The following is a 23,293-nucleotide window of genomic DNA, read 5'->3' as shown; positions in this document are numbered from 1 at the left end:
ATGATACTTGAATCCTTCTCACGTGACTTCAGAAACGGACTCCCATGGGAGATGTTGAATGCTGATGATTTGGTGTTGATTGCAGAGAATGAAAGGAAGGCGGAGGAAGGATTTAGGAAGTGGAGAGATGGTATGGGGCACAAGGGCTTAAGGGTAAATGCAGATAAAACAAAAGTGACGATATCAAAGGTTTGTGGCGGTACAGTCAAAGAAGAGGGAGAGTGGCTGTGTGCAGTTTGCCACAAGGGCATGGGATGTAATTCCATCTTGTGCAGTGTTCGTGATAAATGGGTGCACAAGAGATGTAGTGATATTAGAGGTAGACTGCGACATAATGCTGATTTTATGTGTGCGGTGTGTCGGGGAGAGCAGGTGGAGATTGTCAGGTGTGAAAGGATTGAACTTCCTGGTGAGTCTCTTGAGTGTGTGGAAAAGTTTTCTTATTTGGGAGACATGTTATGTGCTGGAGGTGGGGCTGGAGCTAGCTCTGTGGCTAGGGTGAGAAGTGGTTGAAAGAAGTTCAGGGAGCTGTTGCCTCTCCTGACATTGAGAGGACTCTCCGTATGTGCTAAGGGGTCTTTGTATGCAGCATGTGTTAGGAGTGGGATGCTGTATGGTTGTGAGACCTGGGCAGTAAAGGATGAGGATATTCGCAGGCTTAAACGTACAGCAATGACAATGATTAGGTGGATGTGCAGTGTGTCCCTGCGTGCAAGGCCTGGGGAGGCTGAGTTTACAATGTAAGAGTTGAGAGGTAGGATGGGACTGGAGTGTATTGGTGTTGTGATGAGAAGAGGTAGATTGAGATGGTTTGGGCATGTGGAGAGGATGGGGGATGATAATTGGGTGCAGAAAGTGAGAAGTGTTAATATTGGGGGTGGGGTTGCGAGGGGTAGACCGTGAAAGACGGATGAGGTCATTAAGTATGACCTCAGGGTTAAGGAACTGAACAGGGAGGCTGGCATGGATCGTGCAGCATGGAGAGCCGCCATTAGGTGACCAAGGCTGACGCATGCAAGCATGTTGGAGCCTTCAAAAACAAAACAAAACAAACGTAACGGTAATAATGGTATGGACATTGTTATGCCTCCCACTCACAGACAACCAGCAGCACTGCTATGATCAACTTTAGGACTTACATTTCTTAGTAGGAAGCATGGTTGATTGATTTTAAAAGGCAAATTAAAGTGGGAGGAATGAGATGTAAGCTTATGGTGACCCCACTCCCCAGCGTACAGTATGTTGTTAGCAACCTCGTGTCTTCTGTAGTGTATGATTTTGGAAAGTGTAGTTGAAGCTACAGTACCTTGTTTTCTGCATCGTATCCTTTAAAAGATAGAAGAATGATCCTCTGAATTAGTCCAGTCCAAATCAGTGTGGAAAATGGGTTTACAGTGAGGATTATGACATTACTTTCTCCTATAATTTTAAAAATGAAAAATGGATGTATGAGAAAAAGTTTCATCACGAAGAATGTTGGGTAAATGCACTGTTGCAATGGGGTATAATTTCATTTGAGAAAAATCTGTCTATAAAAATGTTATATCAGTGCTGCTGATACTAGCTCAGGAATTCTATCTGTCTGTCTACTGCCAGACACCTTAATCCCTTATTTGGGGTGGCCACAAACAAATTGCCTCCACGTCACCCCTTCCCCTGCTATTTCACTAGCCCGGCTCCCAATTCACACCCCCCTCTCTCATATACCTCTCCACTCCATCCCTCCATCTCATCCTTGGCCTTCCCCTCCCTCTCTCCCCCGCCAGGAGTTCAGGGATATAATTCATTGATTTTTTTAATGTAAGTGTGTGTTTGACCAATGCAGCTTAAAGGTTTAGCATAAAATGTGTGCAGTTTGGTCATTATTTTCCTTATCATTATTCTGAAATCACCACCACCTGATTGCATCTGTAATATTCACCATTTCCTAAAACTGCTTTCTAACATATAACATTCCTGCAGGTAAATGGTCAAAAACTTCTGGGACTAAACCACGTGGAGGTTGTAGGTATCCTGAAGGAGCTTCCTCGGAATGTGCGTTTGGTGTGTGGCAGACGTACCCCGGGTGCCCCTGTACCACTTCACCCCATTGATGCTCCCACTGCTCACCGAGACACATTCGCTGCCAGGGTGAGTTTAGTAGGGTGTACATCACAACATGGACATCACTTTTCACATTTTTTTTCACTCAGGGATTTTATTGTGGCTTAGGCCAGACTTTATTTAGCTGAGGTAGAGTTTCTGGTGAATGAGTTTAAAGCTTTCTTGATTAACCCGCTGACCTGTCCAGTATGATTTTGTCATTTATATTTAGTTCTTTACCAGCTCCAAACAACTTCATTTTTCTTAGGAAAAACTGGAACTAGAGAGGTTGAACATAATCTCCATCAACTCCATCATTCTTCTGGTGGTCTCTTAAGCTGAATAAAATTGTCTTATAGTAACAAGAATGTTGTATGCTGATGATTTGGTGTTGGTTGCGGAGAATGAAAGGGAGACAGAGGAAAGATTTAGGAAGTGGAGAGAGGGTATGGGGTGCACGGGCTTAAGAGTAAATGCAGAGAAAACAAAAGTGATAGTATCTAGAGCTGGGGGTGGTACTGTCAAAGAAGAGGGAGAGTGGCCATGTGCGATTTGTCACAAGGGCATGGGAAGTAATTCCATCTTGTGCAGTATTTGTGATAAGTGGGTGCTTAAGAGATGTGGTAGTATTAGAGGTAGACTGCGTGATAATTTTGATTTCTTGTGTGTGGTGTGTCGAGGAAAGCGTGTGGTTATTGTCAGATGTGAAAGGATTGAACTTGCTGGTTAGTCTCTTGAGTGTGTGGAAGGGTTTTGTTATTTGGGAGACATGTTATGTGCTGGAGGTGGGGCAGGAGGAAGTTATGTGGCTAGAGTGAGGAGTGGTTGGAAGAAGTTCAGGGAGCTGTTGCCTCTCCTGACATTGAAAGTGCTCTCCCTTCATGCAAAGGGATCTTTGTATACAGCATGTGTTTGGAGTGTATTGTTGTATGGTAGTGTGACTTGGGTAGAAAAGGAGGAGAATATTCACAGGCACAAATGTACAGAAATGGCAATGATTAGGTGGATGTGCAGTGCGCCCTTAAGTGCAAGGCCTTGTGGGGCTAGGTTTACGATGGAAGAGTAGAGAGATAGAATGGGACTGGAGTGTTTTGGTGTTATGATGAGGAGAGGTAGATCGTGATATTTTGGGCATGTGGAGAGGATGGGGAATGATAATTAGGTGCAGAAAGTGAGAAGTGTTAATGTTGGGGGTAGGGTAGTGAGAGGTAGACTGAAAATGACCTGGGACGAGGTCATTGAGTGTGACCTCAGGGTTAGGGACTAAGTAGGGAAGCTGCCAGAGATCAGGCAGCATGGAGAGCTGCCTTTAGATGACCAAGACCGACACATGCAAGCATGTTGTAGTCTTCAAAAATGAAAACGAAAATGATAGTAACAAGAATGATGTATAAATTACATACTCAGGCTGAAGGTAGTAATGTTAACTGGTTTTAGCATTTTCTTTTGGCATCCAGGATCTTAGTGTAATAGGAAAAGTATATGGTTGGATACTTACTGACAGAGTTAGGGAAAAAAACAGAGGAACTAGTTGGAGAAGAACAGGGAGGTTTTAGGAAGGGAAGAGGTTGTGTAGATCAGATATTCATTCTTGGATCTTTCGTGGAAAAGTTTTTAGAGAAGGGGAAGAAGTTGTATGAGGCCTTCATGGATTTGGAGAAAGCATATGACGGGGTGGATAGACAAGGATTGTGGAAAGTATTAAGAATATATGGAGTAGATGGGAAGTTGTTGAATGCTGTGAAGAGTATGTATGAGGGTGATAAGGCTGCAGTGCATGTGGATAGTGAACTGAGTGAATTTTTCCATTTGAAGGTTGGATTGAACCAGGGATGTGTCATGTCTCCATGGTTGTTCAATCTGTATATGGATGGGGTTACAAATGAGATACAAGGCAGGGCAGTGGATGTTGGAGTGGCCCAAATGAGAGAGGGCTGTGTTTGGAATCTCCCTGTACTGTTGTTTGCAAATCATGCTGTGTTGTTAAGTCAAGATGAAAGGGAGCTGCAAGGCTTGGTGGATGAGTTTGGGAGAGTAAGAAACTGAATCTAAAGGTGAATGTAGGGAAGAATAAAATTATGGTCTTCGAGAGAAATGAAGGCAGTGAATGTACAGCGAGCTTGGATGAGGAGGAAATGGAAAACGTGAGTGTGTTTAAGTACTTGGGTAGTGTGATGAATAAGGATAGAAGGAAGTGCTTGAAAAGGTACAACAAGGAAGAAAGGTTGCTGGTTCCTTGAAAGCAGTGATAAGAAACAGGGAAGTGAGCATGGAAGTGAAAAAGTTACTACTTGACAGTATTGTAATACCAACTCTAATGTATGGAAGTGAAGTTTGGACCTTGTTGGAGGGACAGAAGTCAAGAGTGAGAGCAGTGGAAATGAGTTATTTGAGAGGAGCATGTGGAGTCACATGGAGAGACAGTCTGACAAATGAGGATGTGAAGGAGCATTGTGGTGTGGATGTGGATGTGATAGGAAGCATTAGGAGAAGCACATTGAGGTGGTCTGGCCATGTGGAGAGGATGGAGAGTGAGAGACTGATGAGGAGAGTGTATGTGAGTGAGGTGGAGGGGGGTAGAGGGAGGGGGAGGCCAAGGATGAGATGGAGGTATGGATTGGAGAAGTATATGGGAGAGGGGGGTATGAGCTGGGAACAGGGCAGTGAACTGGCGGGGGACAGGGAGACGTGTAGGTGCTTTGTTTGTGGCCACCCCTTATGGGATTAAGACGTCTGGTAATAGATAGATAGTAAGATAGAGATCCTGTAATATCTATCCAATCAGTTCATGTCAGTACATATAACTTTAGGTCATGCTGATGAAGGCCTCTGCCTAAATTCATCCCTGTCAGTGGTGTTTTTTTAAGAGTTGATACAGGTCTTTGAAGTCTGGTAGGGGTGGGTGGAGAAGAGTGGGTGGAACGGGCTCAAATGGTCAAATGATACTGAGTATTGTAGTAGGGTATGATGGGGGAAGTATAAACTGTGAATATGAGAACTGAAGATTAGTCAGTAGTTAAGAATAGTTTTTATGGTAATCACCACGTCAGAGCAGAAATGGGTCGGATGGATGGGGAGGAGAAGGTAAGATGTGCTATGATGGTGTGTGTTGTGGCATGCAGGGGGAAATACACCCAGTAATGATGGATGTTGTACGGTACTTATGTTGGTAAAGTGTAAGTCATAGGTCAGTTGAGGCAGCAAAAAGAAGATAAAGTACATACATGAGAAGCTGTAATTATGATGAGTTGAACTGGCAGTGGGTGGTGGGGTGGAGTGGATGACAATAGGCATTGTATGAAAGGTTGCATTGATGATGGGAAGTTGTAAGTCCCAAATTTCTTATAGGTATTCACTGTGATGGGGAAAGGAATTGAGGGAAAAAAAAAAAAAAAAGTGGGGTGAGGTGGGGTGAGTGAAAAGACATGGACATGTAGGGAGGTGGTAGTGGGATGGCAGTGAGTGGTGGATTAGTGTAGGTGTCCTGGATTGTGGAAAACAGTTTAATGTGTCACTCAGTGTAGAGACACTTGAAGGTAGCAATGCATCAAAACTACTTCTTTGGAGTTGAAAAACATTATGGAACTTTATGTTTGTAGCATTGTTTATTAATTGTACAAATACGAAGCAAGTAATAATTTGCTGAGTAGCTCTGTAAGATGTGAAGGGTAGGACATCCTACTGAATTGGTTCATAGTCTTAAATGTTGAATCCCCGATGTACCACTGGCTTCAGTTGCCCATTGATGCTGTCTTCACTCTCATTAATCTATTTACCTTGAAGTGTTCCGAGGAATAATTGGGAATGCGCTAGTATGACCAAAATAGTGATTATCATACCACTGTAATCTCAGGAGTACAGTATTGCTTTTCCTGGAGTATTGAGATTCCCAGTTCTGCCACTTCCTTTACGGTTATGTCCTGTGAAGAACAACTTTATTTTAATATCATTCCAATGATTTTCCAAGTCAGCATTTATTTTTTAGGCTGATATTCATCTATTTTTTTCATTCATTCATCATTAACATCATCCTCACTTCTTCTCCTACCTAAGGATGGGCAGCAGTAAGGGTCAGAAAGCAAGAATAGAGAAAAACATGGTAGAGTGAGAACTAATGAACAGCTTACCTAATAAATTAGATCAGCCATACACTCATACATTCATTCAAGTCCCATAATCCTAAATCCACCTCACTGGTATAACCATCTGCACATATGTGCCTCTTATTATCTGTCAGTTAGTCATTCTTATGACTGTCAAGTTGAAAATTGAGTGTCAGATCTTTGCCTCTGCAAAACTTATCCAACCAGCCCCACCTACTGTCAGTTCCCTAGCTATTTGAGCCTCCATATCTCACTTTTGCACTCACACTAATTTACCACATCTGTCGGCTTACTTCATGGTCTACCACACCTCCTTCCATCTTCAGACTCACTTACATACTGTATGTTCTTTTCACCTCTCTGTTTACTAGGTGCATCAATTCTCTTCATATGATCATACATCTAAAGTGCACACTCTCCAACTTTTTTCTCCACAGTCTTCCTTCTTCCACCTCTTTCATGAATCACTTTATTTCTTACCCTACCCTTTCAGTGCACTTTACACACATTCGTCAGTAATTGCATTTTCACAGCTTTAACTCCTGACTTGTTGTTCTCATAGCACACCAGCCTTACACCCATATGTTAATGTGGGCACGAATATTCATTTGTGTTGTCCTCGTTCAGCCTCCACACTCAGGCCTCTGTTTTATAGCAGGGCTGCTGTCACTGGTCAGCCACTTACTTCCACTTACTTCTTTGTGCCTCCCTACTTTTCAGTTCCTCTGCACATTTACCTCTCCTCTTTACCACTGCACCTAGGTACTTAAGCTGATGAGTTTACTCATGATAACACTGTGCCTCCCAGGAGTAGCAGCTGCAGCATCCACTTGGGAACCAAACTTCCTCATATTTTCCTGCACCTTGCCATAGAAAGGCCCTCAGTCTAATCTTGGTGAGATGCTGCGTACTACAAGTTGGCAGTGGATCCCAATATGGTATATGTACTGTGCTGTACTATAATGTATGGTACCTGTAGGACAGTTCCACAGAAGCAGTTTCTTACTTGTGGTTGATGGGTCTTCTCTGCCAGACAGACCTGAGTTAAGCTACAGCAGCAACAGCTTAAACTCTCCATTCACCAGCATATTACACTGAGAATCATCTTTTCTCACACGCCCATCACTTTACTCCTATCAACATTTGCTTTCAAAGCACTGGGCACAATGTAAATAGTTTTCCCTCATTTATGCTTTCTCTTTCCTTGCTTTCTGTACCCTGGCTCATCCCATCCTTAGGTGGGAAAAAGAGATCAGGATGATTGTGGTGATGATGTCCTCAGTTTTTAACTGAGCTGTTAAGTTCAGTGTTATCTCATAAGTAATTTATTTTATTTTTATTGGACAGATGTGGTAATACATTGTCTTAGTGCTTGACATAATTAAATTTAAGAAAGGTACAATGAAATGAGGGCTAAATATTTAGTTCAAGTTTTCAAGTGATTATCTGTTTCCCTCAAATTTAAAAGCATTTGCTTGCATTCAGTGAGTGTGACTGCTTTCACATTCTTCCTAGGGACAGCTCATGTGTAAAGTTACAAGCACTCTTCTTAGAAGCTTGTTTGCCATTCAGAGTTGGGACCATGTCTCAATGAAAAAAGCTCATAACATAAAGGTACTGTCTTTGTGAAGCTAAAGGAGATGCTTTTTATTTTAGAATTTTCCTTTCTCCTCCCTAAATAGTGGTGGTAAAGTATTTCTGTTAATGCAGCTGTTCATGCTACTTCATGCAGAGAATACAATGGATATTGTTCCCTCTCATTCCTTATCTTTCTTTATTTCAGAACATTCTGGGTGGATCACTTCAGAACCTGCTACCAGGATCAGAACGTCTAGTTAAGGCCAAGTCTGATGGTTCACTAGCCTCATCATCTGCCGCTGCCACCCCTGATGCAGCTCTCTCTCGCATGAAGAGTCGCAGTCTTGAGCCTCTCACAGGCCTTGCTATGTGGAGCTCCGAATGTCAAGTTATTGAGCTTACTAAAGGAGACCGAGGGCTGGGATTCTCCATACTAGATTATCAGGTGGGTATATTGAAGATAATGTGTATTGTAGGTCCCTTATGTTCTAACCTCCAGTGTTCAAGTATTTAGTTATTATTAACTTGCCATCTTCAAAATTATATCTTGTGTCTTCAATATTTATGCATAAATTACAGTGCAGAGTGTTGCAATGCATAGTGTTGTATATTCTAAAGCCATGTTTAGTATGAGAGCCAGAGGAAAGTAGGCTCAAAAGTCAAAATTAGAAGCACACTTAATGCCATTGAGCCTCAACACTGCAGCAGTTTTGTTTTGTTTTGGAATATGAACATCATAAAGGTCTGAATAAAAGGGTCTTACTTTAATTAGGATGACTGTATTTGTTAAGGAAACTTTTGGCTACTTGGTAGAGATATGGACCTGGCAAAGGAAAAGTTGTGGTACCAGGTATTGCATCTGTAATGTATATTTTGGGATGGTTTTGTATTCATTGGATATATTGCATGCTTTGTGTAGATAGCCTATAGTCGCAGGAAAATGTATCTTCAGAGTGGCTCTTGAAGGTGCTGTTCAGAAGACAGGTATAATTTTTGTCTTCTCTACCTACCCCTTTTCTTTGCCCTTCATATCATATCATAGGTGAACTTGAGCCATGCTTCCTCGTAAGGAATCTCCTCACTGAGGTGGTCTAAAAGCTGAAGTACAGGTGATGTTTTCTCTGGAATGGGAGCTAAACCAAGTGTGGTTTGGGGTTACGTGATGATACGTGCCTCTTAAAATAGTCCCATACATGTTCAGTTGGGTTTAAATTAGGTGAGAAGACAGGCTATGGCAATATGTTAACATTTTCAGCCTGCAGAAACTCATTTGTGACGAGCAGCATGTGGACAACTGTTATCTTGTTGTAACTCTGTGGCAACATGGGGCCTGAGAACTTTGTCAGTGTATCATGAGCCGTGGGGTTGCCGTCAGTGATCACAAAGTGTTTTGTAGTTGGTATAAATCCCTGCCCATGCCATGATACTGGGCCATCCCAGTGATTACTCTGTCTCACACAGCCTTGAGCATACGGTAACATTCATTATGTTGCCTCCAGACACCCAGACTTTGGTCAGAGTGGTCCACAATAGCAACATTCATTGGTAAAGAGAATAACATTCCATTGTCTTCAGGTCCAGTGTTCATGCTGGCCATATCACTGTAGCCTACTGTAGCCAGTTCCAACGACGAGTGATTGAAAGATCCACAAGCCTCATGGAGCTGTGCACGGTTAGGCCAAATGACCACAGTCACTGCTGTACAGTAGACCAGCTTATCTGATGATTATGTTGACCAAGAGTCTTGCATGCTGCTTATGCTGCCGACTGGAATTTCTCAGAGATGCAGCATCTGGATGTGATGATCTTGTCTTTCCATTGTGACATGTACTCTTCCAGGGCACAGTTGATCATCATCTGGATGATCCTGACAATCATTGAATGATGACAGCCTATTCCATTGGCTACCTGATGTTGGACCATGCCACACTCCAGGATCCCTAAGGCATGATGACATTGAAGAAATGATAAAAGTGGAATGGGGGCAGTCTCCTGAGAACTAACAGACTGTATTCAACTTTTATGTGACCTAAACTTCGTCGTAGACATAAAACAACCACTTGTTCCATTTCCACCGGTGGACAATGAGTGGAATGGGTTGAATTGATTCTTTATATCTCTGTATGTCAGTCTGTCCTGTCTGTTTGTGTACCAGATATCTCTGAAAGTTACTATTGGATTTCAGTAAGTCTGATGAATAGGTGGGCAGTGGGTCAAGGAATAATTGATTAGATTTTGACGTGGATTTAAATCCGGATGCATGAATAAATACCGGTAATCATTGGTGAAGGTATGTAATCTGTGAGATTCAGTAATAGGGCAAATTAAGACTGTAGAATTGATTGATTGACTCTGTGAGACTAAAAGTATTGACTGATATGAAAGAGGAATTATAGCAGTAAATTTTTATTGTTGTAGGCATTGGCAAAGGTATGCACTCTCTTAGTGCTTTCTCATTTAATTTGTATTTGCAGTGTGTAGTAAGAATTTAAGTGTCAGTAGTACTTTGGTAAATTTCATGCTCCTTGACTAGGATGATGTGCTTTGTGTTAGCTAAGGTTAGTTCATTCTTACTGCATCCATCTAATTTTATCCAGCTTTTGAAAAACTTCATGTACTGGAAAGGTTAACGAAGGCTGTGTCTTACTCATCCAGTTTGAAATACTTTCTCCCAAGCAAATACTGTCAGATTTTACTCAGCATTAGAAAGATTACATATATTGTAAAGGTAAATGAAGGCTATAGGTTACTCTTCCAGTTGAACAAAAAAAAAATCTTTCATGATCAAATTAGTGTGGAGATAAGAAAGAATACAGTAAATGGTAAATGACATCCTGTGATTGAAGGGGCTAACAGTGCTGGGAAGTGAAATGTGGAATTTGGCGATAATGCTTCCTTCTTTTTGCCTCCACCCCAGGATCCGCTGAATCCACAGGAGACCGTCATTGTAATCCGATCATTGGTACCGGGTGGTGTGGCAGAGAAGGATGGACGCCTTATACCTGGAGACAGACTAGTGGCAGTCAATGGCACCAACCTGGAGAATGCCACTTTAGATCAAGCAGTGGCAGCACTTAAAGGGGCACCCCGTGGCACTGTATCCATCGCTGTGGCTAAACCAATCAGCGTCCTCGAGTCCACTGGCCAGGTGAGTTGTGATGGGGGGCGGGGCCAGAACGGAGGGGAGGAGGGGGAGCAGGATGATGATGATGAAGGGGGTGAGGGGGGGCTTTTGTCGGTGTCCCCACTTGTCAAGTCTGAGAGTTTCTGAACTGAGTTACTCCTTGACACTTGGGAGATCAACATGTCTGCTTACTGCCATTCCTTTTTAGTTGTATTTCTCCCTCATTATCACTGTGATTATGGTTCAGAAACAGTGTTTGCTGTGTGTTGCTGGATGGTGTTGCGCTTCAAGCATGAACAATGAAAGCAATCAAAATCTGTGCGTACAAACCCCAAACAACAAGGACTAACTCAGAATTAGGTTCTCTAGATTTGGTTCATTGTGCTTTGGTATGAACACCACTTTTCTTCATGATTTACGTGGTGATTTATAATATTTTTGGGTATCTTGGGAATGGTTCATATTTATCCCTATTGCTTGTCACTGTTGCTTTGCCGTGGTTGCTACTAGGTTGACAGTTAAGGTATGTTTTGTCTTCAGATAGGTTGTCACTGAAAAATACTGTTGTCCATTGTCTTTCTACATCCAGGGTTGCCAGAGTAACAGTAATGTAATGCTGGTTTTATGGGTTACTTACCTTTTTTGGATATTGCCAGAAGATATAATAATCAGCTTTGGTGCACACAGTTTGTTGGGTATGAGCACTGTGATAGATAATTCAGTCAGTCATGCAGTGATGGACTTGACTGCTAATACATGGAGTCAGTCTGTGATGGCACCCTGGTTTTATAGTTATGTTTTAGTTCTTCCACTGTCTTTGTATATGAGGTATAAAATCAAGAAATTCCTTGCTTGTTCCCTTTGCTGTATCAGGGACCACTTTGCTCAATGCCCAGTTACATCTGTCATTGTAAGATTATTTACTCTGCAATGATAGGATAATACTGATTAACTGTTGCCCCAAAGTATCGTGCGTACTGGGTAGGCAGCCAAGTGAGGATTATTCCTACTATGGTCTGGTTATTAAAGCTTAGTCCCCTTGCTACACTTCTTTATGTTTAGTGAGGAAAGGTTGACATAAGAGTATTATCTAACTGGTGGGAACTGCCATGGTGATTGCCTTTTGTACGAACTGCATTTGGCTGTATGTGGAGTATGTTTTAGGTCTAGTACGGTAACAGTGACATTTTATTACATTTTATTTAACCCATGTAGTTCTATGTTTGACCTTTATCTGCTTCTGGAGGTACATAAATGTTCTTCAGTGGATAAGTGCAATAGACGGTATTACCAACTTGATACAGATTGTATGTGGGTAAGATTGTGATTGAACGAAGTCTTACGCATCTTAAACTATGTGCACTGAGTCCCTTCACCGTCAGATAGGGTACTGTTAACTGAAATGTTCCTCTTTTTAATATATATTTTTGAATGAATATAAAATGTTCTCTCTTCTTTACTTCTGGTAGTAACTGAAAATCATTATTTGTATCTTGTATTCTGTTATGTGTAGCTGTTTTAGTGGATTCACATTTGAACTGTAAGTATTTCTATTTGAGATTCTATGTAGATAATTTGTAGAAAGTATTTTGATACTGTAAAATGCATGATTTGAATCATAAGGTAAGTTTGATTTTATCTATTTTTTTGAATTTGTATTACGTATTACAATGCATTCTGTGAATAATTTTTCATCAAACTGAAGAGACTTACCTTGCGTAAATAATTTTCTGTACAAACACAGAAAAAAGATCTGAGTCAGCGTTGTTTGTGTGTGTTGTCACTGTTTTGTACACATGAAAATTTTAAGGCAAGCATTTTTAAACATTGTTTTACATCATAAATTATTTTATCAAAAGAATAGCTATGCTTAAGTGACTCATGGCCATCTCCTATGTATGAAACTGTTGCTTTGACATTATACTGTTGAATAATAAATTTGTATGATACATTTTTTTTTCAATCACATTCACATCCCTAAAAAAAAAAAAAAGAGAAAAGAAAAAAAATCATTCCTGCACCAACATCTTCACAGTAGTAATGAAATGTGTCTTTCATATTACCAGTACATGAATTAAGATAAGTACATGAATTAAGACAGGGGAGAGAAAAAACATAAAGATGAAAGTATTTTTTATATAGTACTGTACATAGTTTTATGATCTTTTGTTTGTTTATTTTTAATTTATTTTCCGAAGGACTGGAAATCATAACTTCTCCAGTTGGGCTAACTTAGAATGGTATCAGTCATTCATGATGAGCAGGCATTCCATCAACAGCCACACCTGGAAATAAATACGTTTTTTAAATTGCAGCAGGTTTTCCCATTAATTCCTGTAAAGTTAAAATGCTCCAACTGTGGTCAGTGTCGTGGTGTATACTGTATAATTATTCATAAGACCTTATCTTAAATGTCAGGACCAACTTGCTCTAGCCTCGGGCTGCTACGCTCCTCATGGGGCAACACTGGATTAGATGATTGATGGATGGATGAAAACCTTTATGAGGGATCATATCTGAGTATTGCTTCAGTAATGATATTAACTGCCTGCAGTATTGTGCAGTAAATTCCTAATCCAGCTATATTGTTAATAAGGGTTTTGCAGTTCAGTTGGATTTCATTGTGTGTGATTTTTGGGACCAAGAAAAACTGTGCAAACCAGAACTTTGCAAATCAAGCCTAAGCCCTTTGTCCGCAGTGTTTCTGTGAACGGAATGAAATGGGCCTTTATAAGCTAAAATGAAATTCAGGCTTCTTTTTCTGTAACCAAACTGATAATTGCAATAGTTACAGATGTTTTTGGAACATGCATTTGCTTGAGCATAGTTAATCCCTCAGATTTTAACCAAAGAAAAATGTAAAGCAGGTAAATTGCAGCCAAAGGGTTAATGACATGCAGAAAATTCACTGTGAACCAGATCTTGTAAGCTATACAGCACACTCTTGTTATTTATGAGGAGGTGTTTGAAAATATCCATCACACAATGATTATGGAATTTTGAGTCAGTTACTGTATTACTTGGGTTCAGTTGGGATACGTTTTTGGCCAAGGGTGATCCACCCAACACAGTCAGAAAATAACTTTACAACTAACCTAAACTGGTAGTTATTTCACTTCACTGCATTTCACTTGCTGCTTGAATGCCAACACCACACTGCTGTTCCATCACCGACACTAATATATCCAATAGTGAGTGACTTCAAAGGCCTTCTTAGAACAAAAAGATGACTGTAAGCATGTTTGTTCATTGTTGTATAACAAAAATAACAATTGTACATTGACCAGTGAGGCTTTGTACTGTATCGCAGCGATGGCATGAGTGAAAATGTTATCGAATATAGAAAAAGGTCCTGACTATTGAGTCATCATGTAAGCAATTCATTGCATACCATTCAGTTTAAACCATGAGGGTCTGCTGTATTTCTAATGTACAAATACTTTCAACACTTATCTACCTCAAATGCTTGCACCCACTAGCATTGCCATACAAACATTCATAGAGCATATTTTGAACATTCTGGTAACATTACAGCATTTAGCACACACACTGATATACAAGAGGTACATGGTAGACTCAGTAATTCTCTCCTCCAGCTTTGAATATCATATACATAATGGCCTATAGCAATCATTCTGCATGAGTAAAAAATAAATAAATAAATAAAAATAGATTTAAAAAACTGAAGAAATTGCTTTAAAAAAAAAAGTTCAGAATGAATTGGTTTACCATGTTCTTGCAAATTTTGTGCAAGAGGAAGTCTGACTGTGCAATATGAAGTGCAGAAAAAAGTACTGTATCACTACAGGATACATTACAGTATATAAGTTACCCTGAACACCAATAACTGTTTCAGGGGAAAATGGCTTGGCTGTGATGTGGCAGTATTGGTCAGAGGTGAAAATTATTGTTGCTGTGGCACTCTTTAGATATCATAGGCTGAGGCAAGTTAAAGATGAAATTTCACGTACCTGTATGAATATATTCCAGTCGTATAGAATGAAATGAAAAATACTGTATGTTTCCCATTGTTTTAGGAAGAAAAAGCAACGTGTTCGTAACTTTTTTTTTTTTTTTTTAAGAATTGAAAGATGTGCCATATCATTGTTTCATTATATCACTAGTCTCCACTCTGTCTCTTGTTATAGCTTGATCACCTTAACTTGGCTAAGGCTTTGCATCCATTTGTATGTATTTCCCCAGAGATCAGTGGCAGAATAAGACAGTGCTATAAATTAATATCCTGCCCTTAATAATTTTTTGTTTACTAGCACTGTAATGTGTTAATTTTACTGCAGCTCAACATTGAGGATGGAATCATGGCAATATTAGGCCAAGTTGAAGTGGATGGAGTAAGATCATCACATAAGGCACCTGTCTCGTACTGTTCCCCTCCCTACAAACTCATCTTCTCTTCCACTTTCCTGTTTTATTTCAGTTTTCCTACCACACTCCAGTTTTCTCACCTTTCTCCAGTTTCCCTGTCACACTCCAGTTTCCTGACCATACCACAATTTCCCCACCACACAGTTTCCCCAGCACAACACAATTTCCCCACCACACTCCAGTCCACACCTAACTCCAGTTTCTCACCACATCTCTGCATCTCCACCACACTCTGATTTCCCTACCCATACCATTATTTTCCCTTCCACACTGTAACCATCCCCACCACACCCTGAACTATATCATACCCCTATTTCTTCTTCACACCCTAGCCTGTCATACCATTTCCCCATTTCCTCCCCATCTCTTTAGACTCCTGCCATACCCCTAATTTTTTCTACACACCCCAGACTGTCATATCATATCCTCATTTCCTGTCCACATCTTAGACTGTACCACACCCTCATTTCTACACACCATAGACTCCTTTCCCTTATCCCCATTTCTTGCCCACTCCCTATCACATATCCATTTCCTCATCATTCACCAGTTTCTTCCCACGCTTAAAAAAGGGGTAAAACTATTAATTTGTTGATCTAACTCAAACAGCCATATGTTTAAACTTGAAATTGAGAGTGGGATGCAGACTTCAAAACTTTGACAACGATTTTTGAAGTACAGTACTAGACAGTGATGGAATGTATTTGGCCTTCCTTTATGGCTGCTGATTGCATTCTATAATGTGGGATGCAGGCTGGCCATTCATAATAATCACAGGTATTCCGTAAACAACCATAAAAACTTTGAGTTTTGCACTCCACTTTGCGATTTAAGGTTTAAGCATACAACCATAAATTTCATTGGTACACCCATTTAGCAGGCTTTGTGGGAGAGGGAAGTATTCATAATTTTCCATTTTGAGGGAGAATCTAGTTTGTGTAAAGGAGAAAATGCACAGATAATTTGGAAAAACAGATTTGCAGTGTAATATGTCTCTTCATTTTGGATATTTTTTAGCAGATTTGTGTTGTGTCATTAGTAAGGATTTTCATTGTAGCTTTTATTAGGCTGCTTTATTCTTATGCAAAGGATTTTCATAATTTTATCAGATTCTCTCTTATCATGGTAAAAAATTTTCATATATTTCTTATCAATCAGCATTCCATAGTTCATGTTAAAGTATTTCGTATGGGGTATTACTTTTGACCCTGGGATCGGTTTTGGTAATGGTTATATAAATTAACCGGGGTGAAGAGTACTTACTTATATCTAAACTCATATAGGCCTAGCTAACAAACATTTTATAACACACTAGCGTGAATAACCCACCCAGTCTGATGATGTATACAGAGAGAGAGAGAGAGAGAGAGAGAGAGACTAGGGAAATGTCCTAGAAAGTAAAAGCATCGTGACCGTACTTTCTGATAGTGTTTTGCCCATGTCTGTATTATTCTCTCCACAATTTTTTTGAGGAATTGGTAGATATTAATATGTCTGTTTCCCCAGGTTTATTTATTTTTAGGCAGGGATGTAGTGAGAGTAATTTGCATGTTTATTAGTGGGGGTAGCATTTTTCTCTCTCGTCTTGTAATTCGTTTGCTCTTTGTAGACCTGTATTGAGGACTTTGATCTTGATTCTTGCCTGGTTGAGGAATTTAAGGCTAGAAGAATGTGGATTGGTGAAGGAGAATGTGGAGGTGGAGCGGTGAGGGAGAATATGGAGGGAGGGATGAAGTAAGGGAGATTTATTTGCAAAAGTGGAGTGTAGTGTGGAATGTGAAGGGAAACAAACATGCTGAAGTGGAGTGGAGTGGTGTGGAATGTGATAGGAGGTAGGAACTGGGAAGTGGAGTGGTGTCGACTGTTGTGGAAGGTAGAGAGAGAGAGAGAGAGATGGGGGGGGGGAGGATAAAGGACTATGATAGTGTTGGTGAGGAGGAAGAGACCCAGAAAAAGATAATAAAAGAATAGGGAAGAATGTCAAAAAAAGAAAAGCGAAAACCGTGGGTGGGGTGGGGGATTTAACACCTACTTTTATTCGTGTTACCTTCAGCCGATTTCGTTTAAGGGGGATTTTTCTGGAGGGGTTTGATATAGCCTTCATTAACCCCTTCATTACTAAGGTGTTGTACTGAGTTTTCCTTGTCTTAACCCATTTCTATCACAGTGCTTTTTCATTTTTTACTTTTTTTTCAGATACTTCTGTCTCTTTTCATTTTTATAACCTTTTTTTTTTAATCCATTTCCTGTTCATTCCCACTCCATCTTCCTCCTCCACCCCTCCTCCCTCTCTTATTATCCCTCTCTTCCCACTTCACGTCTCTGCAACTCCCTTTCCCGCTCTCTTTTCCCTGTCATTCACCATTCCCCTGCTACTCTTCTCTCCCTCCCCCTCACCTTCTGTCACTTTCTTTGTCACTCCATCCCTGTCCTCCTTCCACGCCCTCCCCTTCCCCTCCTTCTGCCACTCCCTCAACCCTTTCCACTCCCTCTCCTTCCTTCTTCCTCAGCCACTTTCTCATGCCCTCTCTCTCTTCCTCTCTCTCTCTCTCTCCCACTCCCCCACCTTCCCTCTTCTTCTGCTACTCCCTCTCTTTCATTCTTCCACTCCTGTTCCTTCTCTGCTACTCCCTCTGTCTGTGTGTCTGCTGCTTCCCCGTCCTCTGCCCCTCACAATACTCAAGTTAAATGGAGCGAACAAGCCAGCAGGGCAGTTTCAAACAACACAACCAACAACACAACACAACACGCTTCCACCCCCTCTCCCTCTCGTCTCCTCCCCATCTCCCCATCCATTCCTCCACCTCTTTCTCCCATCTCTCCACCCTTCCTCTACCCCTTCCCTCCCTCATCCCATTTCTTCACCCATCCCTCCCCACATCGCTTCATCCCTCTCTCCCTCCCACGTCTCATCTTTTCACCCTTCCCTCTTTCACCCCATCTCTTAACACCCCCTCTTCCTCCTCAACAGACTCTTTTCTGCTTTAATTTATATCTTGGTGTGGCTTTATTGTTCGCTAGATATTTTATTATTGTATGTACTGTATTTCTTCCTGCTTCAGAGACGTAATGCTATGGTTTTGCAAGAAGTTTTTGTTTTCCCCATTTTGCATGTGTCTTTCTCATTTGCTTTAGAAATTTAATGGTGTGTGGGTATCTGTTTTAACCTCTTGTCTCGCTATTTTTTTTTTTTACAGCTTTTTCTTCCACCTGTATCTCAGTATATTTTTTGTTATCCCCCTCATCTTTTTCTTTACATATATTTTTTTCCCTTTTTCTCCCATCATATCCTTTACACAAGTTTTTACCTTTTTTCCTTTCATCATTCTCTTTACATAGAAGTTTTCCCTGTTTTCCCTCTTATCATTTTTTCTGTACGTTGAAGTTTTTCCCTGTTTTCCCTTCATTGTTTCTCATACATTGAAATTTTTCCTTTTTTTACCTTTTTCAGTGGGTGAGTTAGTGAGATCTCTTCCAAGTTTCATATTGTTTTCTGGAGTTTGACAGAATAGGATAAAATTCATCGTGCTGGAAAGGTAAGCTCCACTAACCACAGACCGTCTTTTATTTTCGTTTTCTTTTTTCTTTTTTTTTTTTTACTCTGACTAGCCAAACTATTTTCCTCCATTTAGGTGACATTTGAATGAAGGAGCTAATGCAATATCTTCTGACCTCTTTTTGTTCGATGATATATTCTGATTTTTTTTTTTTTTTTTTTTTAGAATTCCCCAGTGTGTGGAGGTCTTACTGATATTGTAGACTATTTTTTTTTTTGGGGGAGGGGGAAGATCTAGAAAGCTGGCATTCTGAAACCATTCGAGATAGCGTTTTGAAATTTTCAGGAGTGATGTATCTTGGTGTCGGGCTTCCTTTGGCACATTTTTACCTCCCCTAACATTGGTGCCTTCTTTTTTTTTTTTTTTTTTTTTTTTTTTTTGGCGCAGAAAAACTACTGACACGATTCCTTTGCAAATGCTCCAATATGTAGTCGTCAACATATACTAGTGCACCAGGGTACTTATATTGAGATTCAACAAATACTTTTGATATATTGAGGAAAATCAAAATGGCTGCGTCACGCCAGAAAGTGCTAAATCTGAAAGTATTTGACCGATTTTAACAGAAATCGGTGGATATGTAGTGCGTCGTGAATGAATATGATCTGCTTAGTATGAATGACCTTGATCTTAAGGTCACGGGTCAAAATCCGTAAAACGTTTTGAGTCATACCAAAAGTCCCTTAATATTAGGTCTGCAGTGATAAAAGTATTTTTATCTGGAATATGGAGTTCTTTCAGTGTTGATTCAGCAGTTTCTGAATTCTGGTTATTATTATTTTTTATTTTTTTTTAACTGTGATGCTGGAGATGGCTTGGGGTGGGTGAGTGACAGATTTATCCAGCAAAATGTCATCTGTTAAAGTAATGATTCTCTCTCTCTCTCTCTCTCTCTCTCCCCGATTATCAATTCCCCTCCCCGTCTCTCCTTCCCTCTTCCCGTCTCTCCCTTCCCCTCTCTCTTCCCCTCCTTGTCCCTTCCTCCCCGTTCCTCCTTCCTCCTCTTTCCCCTCTCCGTCGAACCTTCGCCCCTCCAAACTTTTCCAATTGTCGAAATCCCAAGTTAGGCCCCTCTCCGATTAGTCTCTTTCTTGACCTTAATCAGGGAGACGTTAGCCGGGTCTTACTACCAGCCTTGGAAGCTAAATTAATACCAGACTTCTTGTACGTGAATATAAATCCAGTGTTGCTCTGAGTTAGGCTGTGTTGGGAGTGAGTTTGGAGGGGAAAGTTAGGTAGTGGTGTCTTATTTCTGTGTGTGTGTGTGTGTGTGTGTGTGTGTGTGTGTGCGTGTGTGTGTGTGCGTGTGTGTGTGTGTGTGAGAGAGAGAGAGAGAGAGAGAGAGCTGAGATGTGTTTTGGCTTTATTTGGAGGCGTGTTTATTTAGGGACGTAATATTTGGACATTATCTCATTTCTTCCCCTCCCTGATCGTTATCAAGGCTTGCTCATTCTTTTATTCATGTCCTTTTGGCGGTAGTCTAGTTTTGCGCTTCTTCTTTCTTTTTCTGTCTTTGTTTCCCATCCTGCCATAACCTCCTACAGATCCTCCTTCAGTGCCACCATTTTTCTTCACACCATTCACATACCCATATTCAGACCTTCCAAGATTTTCGCAGCCTTCACATATCCTTATTCCTGTCTTCAAATTCTTTCTCTATTCATCACTTCGTTCTCTTCTCTCCACCCACGGCTCTCAGATCCTTCACATACTCTTTTTCATTTCTTTCAAGCCTCTCACAGCCTCTTACTTACCGTCGCTCACTCCTTCCAAGCCTCTCAGCCTCGTACACACTCATTCACTCTTCCAAGACTTCCACAGCTTCTGACGCGCTTTCATTCACTCCATGCAAGACTCACAGCCTCTTACGCACACTTATTTTATGCGTAAGAAGCCTCTCGCAGCTTCTTACGCATTCTTATTCACTTCCAAGACATTCACAGCTTCTTACACTCATTCACTCCTTCCAAGACATTCACAGCTTTCTACTCACTCTTATTCACTCCTTTCAAGCCTCTTACAGCTTCTTACGCACCTAACATCAGTCCTTCCAAGACATACGCACCTAACATCAGTCCTTCCAAGACATTCCCATCTTAAGGACTTTCATAGTCTTTTACGGTTACCTACGCACTTTCATTCACTCCTTGCAAGTCTCCCACATTAACTCTATTCCCAGGCTCAGAGTTGCTTGGTTCTCGTCCTCCTTTCTCACCTGCCTCGCTCGTTCCCATTCCGCAAACGACTTGGTGCTGTGCTGTGTCGTTTCTCTGTGCATTCGTTCACATCCAGAAGAATCCAAGTGTTTATTTGTTCGTATCCATCTGAGGTATTTTGTACTTGAGAGAGGGGGTGGGGATGAAGATGATTGATTGATTGATTGATTGATGACTGATGGTGATGATGTATTTGTTTATTGTCGTTCTTCATCTGCCATCTTCTTATACTCGTTCCTACCTACCCAGATTACCTTCTTCCCTCCTGTCCTTTAAGTTCTTATCTATCCAAATCATCTCTACTCATTCTCATCCACTCAGATTAACTCCTCTCTTCCGCTCCTTCAAAACTCTAATCTTCTCCATTCCTCCTCTTTCTCATCCACCCAGATACTCTCATCCCATCCTCTCTAAGATCTTCTCTGATGTGGTATCTCTACTTCCCATCCACCAAAATTCTCTCTCTCTCTCTCTCTCTCTCTCTCTCTCTCTCTCTCTCTCTCAGAAGAATGTCTGGGCATCGATTATTTGTGGATTAGTAATGAAAAATGTTTCTCTCTCTCTCTCTCTCTCTCTCTCTCTCTCTCTCGTTGTTTATTTCCCTAGGCATATTGTTGTTTTTGTTTATGCGTCGTGCCGGATGCTGCCCCGTTGTGTGATAAGGTTGAGAGAGAGAGAGAGAGAGAGAGAGAGAGAGAGATGTATAGTATATTGACATAGATAGGATAGATAGATAGTTGTTTCAGGTTGACTGTGTGTGTGTGTGTGTGTGTGTGTGTGTGTGTGTGTGTGTATGTGTAGAGATCCTTGGGGCGTTCAGAGAGGGGAGGGAACTTTGGATGTGAGATTGGTTAGTTGTGTGCGTGTGGAGGTGGTGAGAGAGAGAGAGAGAGAGAGTCGGGGTTTAATGTGTGTGTGTGTGTGTGTGTGTGTGTGTGTGTGTGTGTGTGTGTGTGTGTGTGTGTTTTAATCCAGCCCATTAATTCTCTGTATTTCTTCAGTTCTGAGCTAGCACGGTAGGGTTTCAGCTCATTTGAATATTGCTGATTAGTTTGGCAGAGTTGTGCTGGGGTTTGAACAGTTTCCCACGTGTTGGTAATGAAACATGCTCAGCTTAGTAACGAGGTAGAATATGCTGAGCTGAGTAACGTGTAATGCGTGGCTGAGTAACCTAATGGATGAGTAACGAAGTATGCGAAGCTAAGTAACGTAATATTTCGCTGAGTGACTAAATGCTAATCTGAGTAACTTCATGCTTAGCTGAGTGACTAAATGCTAAGCTGAGTAACTTCATGCTTAGCTGAGTGACGTTATGCTTAGCCGAGTAACTTATGCTTAGCTGAGTAACGTAATATTTTCAGCTAAGTAACTTTATGCTGAGCTGAGTAACTTTATGCTGAGCCAAGTACCTTTGTGCATAGCTGAGTAACTTTATGCCTAGCTGAGTATCCGTAGTGAATATGTTAATGTGAGTAATGAACTACTGAGTGCTTAGTGTGTCAGGCGAGGAAAATCAATGACTGAATTTTATTCCTTTGAATTCTTGTAATTTGGTGACTTTTTTTTTTCTGTCTGTGTAGGTATGATTTTAACTTGAAATAGATTTGTGTGTGTGTGTGTGTGTGTGTGTGTGTGTGTGTGTGTGTGTGTGTGTGTGTTTATCTGTCTACATACCTGTCTGTCTACATATATGATTGTCTTTTTGTGTTTATCTATCTATATCTATCCATCTGTGTGCGTATCAATCCATTTATCTGTGTATATCTATTTGTATTTATCTACCTCCATCCATCTTTATCTATCTACCTGTCTATATCTATCTGCATCCTTCCATCCGTCCGTCTGTCTGTTATTTTGCCTGTCTGTCTGTCTGTCTGTCTATCTATCTGTCCAACTGTCTATCCATCCATCCATTTATCTATCTGTTTATTTATCTGTACAGTATATTAATACATCATTCATTAACCTCGTAATTATCAGGTGACTCTCCCAACCTGAAGAAAATCGTCTGGTAGCAGCGCGCACACACACACACACACACACACACACACACACACACACACAATTTTTTTCAGTCTTCATTAGCTCCTTCACTGCGAGGTATTCCAAAATTTAATTACGGGAGTGTGGTGGTAGCAAGAATCCGTCATCAGTGAAGTGGTTAATTTACCTGTGGGAATTACGTGAATTTATGTACCTATGGGATTTACGTGAATTATTATACCTATTGGGTTTACATGAATTATT

The 23,293-nt window shown here is 40.8% G+C and overlaps 2 protein-coding genes across 2 annotated transcripts in view; one reads left to right on the top strand and one right to left on the bottom strand.

The window, feature by feature from the left end:
• Positions 1-23,293, top strand: part of LOC145404710 (multiple PDZ domain protein-like) — a 1,044,659-nt gene that overhangs the window by 430,227 nt on the left and 591,139 nt on the right. Inside the window, exons 16-18 of the mRNA XM_080276264.1 lie at positions 1,963-2,130; positions 7,969-8,208; positions 10,681-10,911. Coding sequence (XP_080132390.1) covers positions 1,963-2,130; positions 7,969-8,208; positions 10,681-10,911 — 639 coding nt within the window. The remainder of the gene's footprint in view (positions 1-1,962; positions 2,131-7,968; positions 8,209-10,680; positions 10,912-23,293) is intronic.
• Positions 13,062-23,293, bottom strand: part of LOC145404621 (uncharacterized) — a 63,220-nt gene continuing 52,988 nt past the window's right edge. The window contains exon 5 of the mRNA XM_080276146.1: positions 13,062-13,172. Within this exon, the coding sequence (XP_080132272.1) occupies positions 13,131-13,172 (42 nt within the window). The 3' untranslated portion in view covers positions 13,062-13,130. The remainder of the gene's footprint in view (positions 13,173-23,293) is intronic.

Source organism: Coenobita brevimanus, chromosome 7 (genome assembly GCF_032717465.1).
Source record: "Coenobita brevimanus isolate Jiangsu-jjx chromosome 7, ASM3271746v2, whole genome shotgun sequence".
Classification (NCBI taxonomy): Eukaryota; Metazoa; Arthropoda; class Malacostraca; order Decapoda; family Coenobitidae; genus Coenobita; species Coenobita brevimanus.
Note: the sequence above shows the minus strand (reverse complement) of the source record. Positions and strands in the feature narration are given on the sequence as shown.